At 47.6% G+C, this 10,495-nt stretch overlaps 1 protein-coding gene across 1 annotated transcript; it reads left to right on the top strand.

Annotated features, from left to right (window-relative positions):
* The first annotated feature begins 4,529 nt into the window (after positions 1-4,529).
* LOC140213450 (uncharacterized) lies at positions 4,530-9,265 on the top strand. Its single transcript, XM_072284683.1, has 4 exons — positions 4,530-5,067; positions 5,249-5,938; positions 6,347-6,577; positions 9,252-9,265. The coding sequence occupies exons 1-4, from the start codon at positions 4,530-4,532 to the stop codon at positions 9,263-9,265; spliced, it is 1,473 nt and encodes a 490-aa protein (XP_072140784.1).
* Positions 9,266-10,495: the final 1,230 nt, after the last annotated feature.

The raw sequence follows: 10,495 nt of genomic DNA, 5'->3' as shown, positions 1-10,495 counted from the left end.
ATAACATGTTTGTCCCCATTGTTGTTTAACTAAGTTTTGAGAATGACTTTCGATTTCTCTTTCTAGTTTGGCTATTCTAATTCTAAGTTTTCTGTTGTGTTTTTGTTTCATCCATCTTTTTTTGTAAGCTATTATGTGCCTGCCACATGTGTAATAATCAGCTATCAGCGGCTTTGGTTTCGGTTACTATCTCTATCGTCTTAGTGGTGTGCTCTGCGTCTTTCAATAGTTTGTGAACCCATTCCTTTAGGTTTTCAATCTTCTTGCCATCTGCGTTACCCTGTCTCTTTTCTCTGAATTTATCCCAGTCTACCACTCGTGTCACCCTTCTTTCCTTCTTCAGCGTACTGCTGGGTATAGTGGTCTCTATAATGTTGTGGTTGCTCCCTAGGTTTTCGTTCGTGTTGTGCCATTGCGCATCTACTATGTTTTTGCATAGGGTCAGGTCAGGGCATGTGTTAGCTTGCACACTGTTCCTTATCCTAGTTGGCACCAGCGGACCTGCCAGGAGCGTGTATCCTTCGTCCTGAACATGTTGCCAGAGGCTACTACCCTTCTTTAAATTTGTTCTGTAACCCCATGCCTTGTGTTGTGCGTTCATATCTCCGACTACTATTAGGGGATTCGTGTTACTGATTTTTCTGGCTTCGTTCATGGCTTTTATTATGGGGGAGGGTTCCGCCTTGGGGGTGCTATATATGTTTAGAATGAAGAGCGGGGCCTCGCTTCTTTTTAGGGGTATGACCTCTATCAGAAGGCAGTCTGCACCGTTCGATTGAATTTCATGCTCTATTGCAGTTAGATTTCTATGAACCAAAAAGGCAGTGAATGGTTTTTCTTCCTTGCCGTTTTCATATGTTTTATAATCCCGAACCTATACTTTTTTGTTGGTTTCTTGTAGGGCTATGACATTAGCAATTTTTTCTTTTTCAAGGTCTTGAATGTGCAGGTCTAGGTTCTCTCGCTTTCCGCGGAAGCTCCTACACTTCCATTGCCATATTCTTATCTCCGTCTGGCCCTTCCCCATGATTGGCTTTAGGGAGGGAGATGGATTGTGCTGTGGTGGAGGCTATGGGTTCTAGTTTGCCCATCACCTTAACCAGTTGATTGTCACGTTTCTGTACTAGCTCGTTTGTAGCCTTTGCTGCGTTTGTAAGGACTCTTACTTGTTCTGCTAAGGTTTTATATTGTTCCCTGGTAACGTTTCTGATAGCTGTGAAGCGTGCTTCTATGTTTGCTTCAATATTGTTTTGCCTTTCCTCAATTTTATCTAATCTCGTTGCCACTGTGCTTAATAGGCTCATTACTTCCTCGTGATTCCGTTTTTCGTGATTCTCTGAGTCTTCCATCAACCTCTCTTTGCCGGTGGCCCTCTTGCAGGTGAGGGTGCCCTAGAGGATGCGTTTGACTGGGGGAGGGATGCCCTCCGCGGTTCCTGCGTTAAGATCGCGGGTTGTTGAACAATATCTTTTACTTTCTTGCTGCTGTTGCGTTATTGCCTTCATTAGTTCCTGAATTATTCTTTCCTGTTTTTGTATGATTGCTTTAAGTTCCTCAATTTCATTACTCTCGTGGGAGGATTGCGTGTCCCGCTCACCTGATGTGGTGCTCCTTCCCGCCAGGCGTTCGGTAGCGCCGGGTAGGACTACGAGCGGTCTCGTTTTCCTCGGTCGTTACCCTGGGCTCGGTTTCTCGATCTGCTTCTGCCTCGCTGTTGCTGCTGCTGTTTCGGGTGCGCAGGTTGCGCTCCCTGTCCCTCCGGTCGCTGAAATCCCACTTGAGGCTTGCCACTTCGTTTCTTGTTTCCCTTGGCGGGTGGTCTCTCATATCTGATCTTGCATTGGTTGGATCCCGTGAAGTGTTCTCCCTTGCACAGGATGCACCTCGGCGTGCACGTGGGCTCGTCTTGGACCGGATGCTCATCGCCGCATCTGTAGCAGAGATTTCTTTGTTCTTCCGGACACACGTCCGAACGATGTCCCGGTCTTTTACAGTTGTAGCATGCTTCCAGTTTGGGTCTGAAGAGGTAGCAGTTGTGGATTCCTCCGCCGAATCGAATGGAGTCCGGGACTCTCTTGGTGTTTGCGAAAGTCATGAGCAGGGCTTTTCATGATTTTCCCATCCTTCTTACGTCCACAATCTCTAGCTGTGGGTTGACTTTAACGATGTCGTTCATGATCTTGGCGTGGCTTTGGTCTTCTAGAACGTGATACGCAATCCCCTTGTTGCTGTTGTCCGGTGCCGCTACGTAGGCACACGTCGAATAGACTTGGTCTAGGATTTTGATATGCTGTAATTCCGCGTCTTTTCCTGCGCGTTCCATAGAAGGGGTGCTCACGGTAAAGGAGTTGTTAAAAGGATCGATCCTTACTTGGTTGTGTTGCTTGATTTCCCCAAAGTTCACTCCGATGTCCAGGCACAGGGCGTACAGTAGTGTAGTGGCCGTGTGGTCACGGAGCCGAAGTCCGCCTCTCGGCCGGTGTACGATCTTGTAGTCGCTCTCTGGCAGACGCGGGAGCGGCTTCTTTTTATATGGGCGGCCTCTTATCGATGCGTTCACCCGAATGGTCTGGGCGGTCAACCCCCATTATTATAGTGTATTTAGTTTTCACTCTACCCATCGCCGATTCCACGTCTTCATAGAAGCTTTCGACTTCCTGGTCATCATGACTGGATGTAGGGGCGTAGACCTGTACAATCTTCATTTTGTACTTCTTATTAGGTTAACAACAAGACCTGCCACCCTCTCATTAATGCTATAGAATTCCTGTATGTTACCAGCTATATTCTTATTAATCAGGAATCCGACTCCTAGTTCTCTTCTTTCCGCTAAGCCTCGGTAGCACAGGACGTGCCCGCTTTTTAGCACTGTATATGCTTCTTTTGGCCTCCTAACTTCACTGAGCCCTATTATATCCCATTTACTGCCCTCTAATTCCTCCAATAGCACTGCTAGACTCGCCTCACTAGATAACGTTCTAGCGTTAAACGTTGCCACCGCTGCAACGGGCACCGGGTGCCGCGGTGGCGGCACCCGGTGCTATATAGCACCTGTAAGTGCTATATAGCACCTGTAAGTGCTATATAGACGTAGAACACCCGCCTCGCGTGCAAGAGGTCCGTGGTTCGAATCCCGGTGCCGGCAATTTTCCACCGGATTAAAAAAAAATCCGCGTGTTGATAAAATTGCACAAGAAGGCCTAGAGTGTGGCCTGATCCTGGTGGCCAGAACCGGTAACGCACTCCCTCCCCAGAGTAGGATTGGCCACCCTGGTGCAGTACTTGGCCACAACCTCCTATATGAACACAACAATCAGTGCATGAGTAATGGTGAGCAAGTTTTTACCCTTGCGAACAATGTCGATCGATATGCAAGACGATAGGGAAGGAAATCGCATGTCATGATCGCAACCCTAGTCACGTAATATCCGTCACGATTCTGCCTCATTTTTGTGAGTCTCTTGTCACTCGGAAATGCGACTTGAAAAGGAGGAAATGAGCGAGCGGTATAACACACGTAAGTGCTTCTGAAGCAACCATGACCACACCGGTAGCGGGGAAACTGTGCTTCTGTAGTGCTGACGCCAATATAGTAATCACATCAATGAATAGACGGCATTCATGACGCCTGTTACGAGCTTTTCTGCAAGAATTATTCGTTTCTCAATCAATTTCCAACAGGATTAAATTCACTGGCATTGGGATTAAAATGTGTGGGACTTGGATTAAAATGGCTGGCGCAAGGATTAAATGAGTTGGCACGCGGATTAATTCGGATGGCGCTGGGATTAAATGTGGTGGTGCCCGGATTAAATTATTGGCACTGGGATTAAAAATGCTGGCGCTCAGATTAAATTGGCTGGCACCTGGATTATTTTCAGTGGCGTTTGGATTAAACTGAGTGGGAAAACCTGTAGAAGAGCAAGAAGGACGTTAGGAGGAACGAGGCAGAAGGGCTCAGGCCAGGAAACAAGCCCTGGAGAAGAAGCTCCAACATCTCATTGACCAATTGCGAAAACAGCAGAAACCGACCACAACACCAACACCGCCGAGGGAACATACTTCCCCGATAGAGGACCTAGAATCGGGAATAGAGTAGAAGATGAACAAGGCCCGAACCGAAGACAAGGCCGAACTGAGAAATGAGTTCGGAGCCGAACTGGCTCAGGCCGTCGACACCATAAGCAAATCTGTGGCACCCACCGTCCAAGCAGCTGTACAAACGCTCCGCCAGGAGATCACCCAGATGGGCAACGACCTCAGCCAACGCATCTCCATCCTAGAAATGGACAAAGAGCAGGCAAGGAAAAAGCCAAAATACCCTATCAGAGACGCCCATATGAACGAGACTCTGGGAAGACAAGATGGCGAATAAGATAGCAAAGAAGAAAGAAGAGACCGAGACCCTCAAAATTTGGCAGCGGAATTGCAGAGGAATAAACCGAAAACGGCAAAATTTGCTTCACCTGTTCACCCTACACCAACCTGACGTCATCGCGTAACAGGAAACAGAAACAAATAATATTACGATGCGCGGCTACAAAACGCACATTGCACAAGGAAGCACCCGGATCGCCGTCCTCATCAAGAAGCATTACACGACGCAGCAGCACCAAATCAACCACAGAATCGAACGCACTCTGATTGAGCTGGTTCCTCCCAAGAAAACCCTACAGAGCTTCTACATCTTGAATGTATACAGTCCTCCGCGCGACACGCTAAAGGACGTGCACAAGTTCCTGAAAGAAATGAAGAAAGTCACCAACGGTCAAAAACTTCTCGTGGTGGGTGACTTTAACGCTCCACACGTGGCTTGGGGCTACCGATCAACCACCAAGAAGGGTACGGACGTGCACAACGTGGCAGAACACCACCAGCTGACGATGTGGCCCGATCCTCTAATACTAACTATAATCGGCAACAGTGTCTCCAGAGACACCAGCCAAGACCTGACCTTCTCCACTGGCTTAAGGCAAGTCGAGTGGTCCAGACTCGACGAGACTCTGGGCAGCGACCATCATATCATCCAGACCGAAATCATGCACCACAAAACCCCCGTGAGATTAGGTTAGTCGAAAATTACGGACTGGCCTGCTTTCCGGAAAGATGAACACCCCAGAAGCCTAAAGGACATCGAGGAGTGGACGAAGAACGTGATGGACTTGGTTACCAAGTACACAGAGACCATCCAACTCACTGCGGACAATACCGAAGTCGACCCGCACCTACTTCACCTCTGGGAGGCCAGGCGAGGACTTTTCAAAAAGATGGGAGAAGCAGAAGAGAAACCACAAACTCAAGATCCCCATTGCCGCAGTCTCACGGCATGCGGAGGAGTATGCTGAAAAACTTGGACGTCAGAACTGGAATCAAGTGTGCCACCAGTTACAGGGAACCCTCAGAAACCGAAAGACCGGGGCCATCCTAAAGATCCTTCTGGCGAAGACGGAATCGAAAATTGTCACGACGCAACACATGCAAAGCCTTATACACAACTTCCAGGGAACCGAAGAAGTGCGCGAAGCCATCACCGGGAAATACATCGGAGACGAGCAAGAACGGAAGACGCAGCCAGTCATTCACCCGGAGTACGAGGGGGAACCCGATCCGGATTTATACCAACCTTTCACCAAGTCGGAGATCGTGGCTGCATTAAGAAATCTCACAAGAAACACGATGCGCGGCAGGCATAAAATTAATAACAAGACCCTCCGCAACCTGGACGACGGGGCGACGGATAGTTTACTAAAGTATATTAATGAATGCTGGGAGACCGGCAGTATACTGGCTTCCTGGAGGCACGCGGACGTAACGATGATCCCGAGACCCGGCAAGCCCATCAACCTACAGAACTTGCGTCCGATCTCTCTCAAGTCATGCGCGGGAAAACTCTTCGAGCACATGGTCCACAATCGTCTCTCACCCTACCTGGAAGAAGGTGGGCACCTGCCGAACACTATGGTCGGTTTCCGGCCTAACCTCTCCACCCAGGACATTCTACTTCAGCTTAAAGAAGAAGTCATCGACGGCCTCAGCGCATGTCACAAGAGGGCCATCCTGGCACTCGACGTGAAGGGAGCCTTCGACAACATCTCACCCGAAGTAGTGCTAAACAGCCTACAACATACCAACTGCGGACGGCGAACATACAACTACGTCCGGGACTTCCTGACGGGTAGAACGGCGACTATAGGCCTGGGGAACCTCAGGATCGAGAAGTTCCAAATACCGCAGAAATGAACCCCCCAGGGGTCGGTGATCTCCCCGTTGCTGTTCAATACAGCGATGAGGGGATTGCCCAACCTCTTGGAGAACATTAGGGGTATTCGTCACGCAATATATGCAGACGACCTGGCCATGTGGACGTGCACGGTTTCGGTGGGCGAACAACAAGACGCCCTGCAGGAAGCCATCGACAGGACCGAGAATTATCTACACCGCTGCGGTCTTTCATGCGCGCCAGAAAAGTCTGAGCTCCTGATCCTCAAAAAGAGGACAAGAGGGCGGCCTCCGCAGGAGACACCTGACTTAACGTTGACACTACATGGAGTCAACATACCCAAGGTGGACACACTCTGTATTCGGGCCTCACTTTCCAGAAGGACGGTGCCAGTCTCGCCGCCATTAAAAAACTGCAAGCGACAGTTACCCAAGTCGCGCACTTGGTGCGAGGAGTGACAAACAAAAAGCACGGCCTGAAAGAGCAGGACACAATCAAATTAATACAAGCCTTGATAATCAGCAGAGTCACTTACGGCACACCGTACCTGGGTCTCAAGAACAGCGAGAGAGACAAATTGAACACCCTAATACGAAAGACCTACAAGCTGGCACTGAGGCTTCCACCGACGACGTCGACGGAGAAGCTACTCAGCCTGTGCTTCCACAATACTTGGAAAGAACTAGTAGAGGCCCAAAAGACGAGCCAGATAGAGCGACTCAAGCTCGCCAGCACGGGTAGGGACACGTTAATAAGACTGGGCTACCCAGTCGTATATGAGTCCACAAAACAGCGGGTCCCTCTACCCCATGGGAGAAGATCACGGTGGCCAGCATCCTGAGAAACATGCACCCTGAATACCACAGAGAAAGGAGTCGAGCGAGAGTGATAGCTCTACGTAAGGCCTACGAAGGACCAAAACAAGAAGTCCGATACACCGACGCGGCAAAGTACAAGAACAGAGCGGCCCACGCTATCAGCGTGATCAACGGCCAAGGACAACAGGTAGCAGCGGCCTCGGTAAGCACTCCACACATCGACTGCGTGGAAGAAACGGCGATAGCCCTGGCGGACACTACGGGCCAGCGAGAGGAACATCAAATCACAATCATCACCGACTCACAAACAGCATGTAGAAATTACCACAAGGGCCTCATTTCTAAACAAGCCCTGAGCATCCTCGAAAAACGAGACAATTTTCCAGAACTCTACACTGTCTGGGCCCCGGGACACGAGTCCCTGGCGGGTAATGTAGCGGCTAATGCCACTGCCCGAGATAACATTCTCCAGGCTATCCCACCTGGTTCACGAGCGCCGGTAGACCAACAAGATAGCGTCCCGAAAAGATACGCCGATATCCTGAGCCACAACAGACTGGGTAGGAGGATCGATGCACCCCCGCATCCCAAGCTGACAAGAGAAGAGGCGGTGATCTTCCGAGAACTACAGACCGGCACATTCCCACACGGCACCCTGCTACACGCCATGTATCCTACGAGCTATACTCCCAAATGCGCCTTCTGCTCTACGCCCAATACCCTCTACCACATGGCATGGCAATGTCAACAAAACCCACTGACACCGCCCATCACCGGACCAACCGTCGAGCAGTGGGAGGCCCAGCTGACAAGCTCGAGCCCTGAAGACTAGCATCACCTGGTGAGCAGGGCCAACCTATCGGCTCAGGCCCACGGCATCCTGGACAAGGCACGCCGGCCACCTCGGCTGAATTTTACCGTTGGCTCATTTCTACTAATAAAGCTTATTCCTCCTCCTCCTCTAGGCTGGTTGGCTCCGCCATTAAAGGGGCCGTACTTAAATAAAAAGTACTTAAAAGTACTTAAAAAGTACTTAAATGCGTTCAGCAGAAGCCGAGTTATCAGCAAACAAACACGGCCTCAGCGGCCGTGTTTCTGTGCCAAGCAGAAGGGACTAGTGTAAAGAGCTGGCTTTTAGTGTACCTTAGCAAAGAAAACACAGAAATACTTTTCTTTTCCACAAAAGCGCACATTCTTTTCGCGTATGAAAGAATAAATTACCCAAAGCCCACTTTAAAAGATTTTCCTGTTACCGCTATGGCGCTTGCACTTTTACAAATATGGATACTATATTTGTTCAGTGCTCACGCAAGGCCTCTCTCTTCTCTGTTTATTTTATGATGTACGCTCGCGAATTCTTCTGTCCGTATATATATATATATATATATATATATATATATATATATATATATATATATATATATATATATGTATATATATATATAAACGAGAAGAGAGGGGGATAACCGAGGGTCCCGATTTTTATTAGTCATATCATAAGAAGCCAACAAACACTGACACCAAGGACAACATAGCGGAAATTACTTGTGCTTTATAAATGAAATTAACAGGTGATAAATTAATGGAAATAAAGTGGATGAAAAAACAACTTGCCGCAGGTGGGAACCAAACCCACAATCTTCGCATTTCGCGCGCGATGCTCTACCAATTGAGCTACCGCGGCGCTGTTTCTCCATCCACTTTCTTGGGCATTGTGGGTTCGGTTCCCACCTGCAGCAAGTTGTTTTTTCACCCACTTTATCTCCATTAAGTTATCATCAGCTCGTTATTTCATTTATAAAGCACAAGTAATTTCCCCTATGTTGTCCTTTGTGTCAGTGTTTGTTGGCTTCTTAAGATATGACTATGTGTGTGTGTATATATATATATATATATATATATATATATATATATATATATATATATATATATATATATATATATATATATATATATATATATATATACATATATATTGTTTGCATGACAATGACCGCATAGGACGAAATCGCACGATCAAGTTAAACGCATGTGCACCAGCGGAAACACCAGTACAAGCAATGGGCTAGATCACGGATGTTCCTATTACATGAAACACAGATTTCTGTCTTTCAGTACTTGTACACTGCAGCTGATTAAACACCGAGAAAATGAGGCTGACACATATGGTACAGTCTGTAAGTAAAAAAAAGGCATTTTTTTTTTACTTACAGGCCAGGTCTGGTAATGCGCATGCTTACCCTGGCTAAGCTTAGTAACAGGGGTCCGGGTCGGGCCCGGGCTTTGAACCACGATGAAGGCAGCTTGCGACGTGGGGAGGGATGTAACTAGCCTGCAATATATAAGAGAACGAGCCTAGCAACTGATTTCATTGTTGTTGAAACACCGCTGTCTGTAAGCAACGCATAGTTAGCACTCCCGAAAAGCAGCAATAATATGAAAAGCGATAAAGGGAGAACAAACGGCTGTACGAAGAGATGTGGCGTGCTGCCAATATTACCATTACTACCATCGCTATTAGTCAAGTGTTATATACACCTTTCAGCAGTTCTAGTGGTGGTTTTCATCAGCTGCGCCTGACCTCGACTTTCACAGGGCTGAGTTGACGAATCAGTTTATCATACGTTGCGCAATACAAATGCGCACGTTGTATTGAAAATTACTCTATATTGTGAACAAAATGTCTTTTCCAGAGAAGAGCTGACGTATTATGTTAATGGCACTTTTACTGTTGGGATTGATGGTGAGCATGAATATTTACCTATTCGATTTCCATTGCTACCTGCTTCTAAAAACAGTTAGAACTCAGAGGAAACCCTGCTCCCCACAAAATGACATCTACTTTGCATACGGGAGTACATGGGCATGAAATACCGTATGCTGCCATGGCTAGATTCTAGTAGTGTTCCCGATAGCTCTTGGCGATCGCTTGTGTGCCGGCTTCGATAGCATTCCAACAAAATTTCTCATGTATACTTCCTCGACATTATCAAACGGTTAAGTTCCTTCCTCGTGCGCTTTGTATTTCATAGGTCGGTAGCAAGACGGTGGGACGGAAAGCTATGTAAGAATAATTGGAAACCCGCAGCACTGGCAAGATATTCGACATTCGTCTGGCTAATCGCTACAGGGGACTGCAGCCGTGCACTATGATGTCAGGACAAATAATTTTGGTGATCATCTCGATCATAAACACATATATACGGGGTGCTTCAGCGAACACATTCTAAAATTCCTAAAGGTTGCCTGGTGCAGATAGCACAATTCTAGTTCATGACGGGGTCTACTCAAAGAACGGACACTACTTCCAAAAAAAAAAAAAAATTGAACTGCATAATCGACTAATTGCAAGGCAATCACTGATTAACCTTTTCACTAATTACCTTGTGGTCCATATTGTAATTGCCTATTTTAGCCGCGCAGTCCGCAAGGTTCATCCACTGGGAAGGAATTCTCA

The sequence above is a fragment of the Dermacentor andersoni genome, chromosome 10 (genome assembly GCF_023375885.2).
Source record: "Dermacentor andersoni chromosome 10, qqDerAnde1_hic_scaffold, whole genome shotgun sequence".
NCBI lineage: Eukaryota > Metazoa > Arthropoda > Arachnida > Ixodida > Ixodidae > Dermacentor > Dermacentor andersoni.
This window is presented reverse-complemented; position numbering and strand designations above follow the sequence as displayed.

Bases quoted from the DNA above. Each gene is read 5' to 3' on its own strand.
- LOC140213450 (XM_072284683.1), top strand. From the start codon at position 4,530: ATGCGCGGCTACAAAACGCACATTGCACAAGGAAGCACCCGGATCGCC. The intron at 5,068-5,248 runs GTTAGTCGAAAA...CTGGGAGGCCAG, and splicing joins CAAAACCCCCGTGAGATTAG to GCGAGGACTTTTCAAAAAGA. The intron at 5,939-6,346 runs GTGGGCACCTGC...CAATATATGCAG, and splicing joins CTCACCCTACCTGGAAGAAG to ACGACCTGGCCATGTGGACG.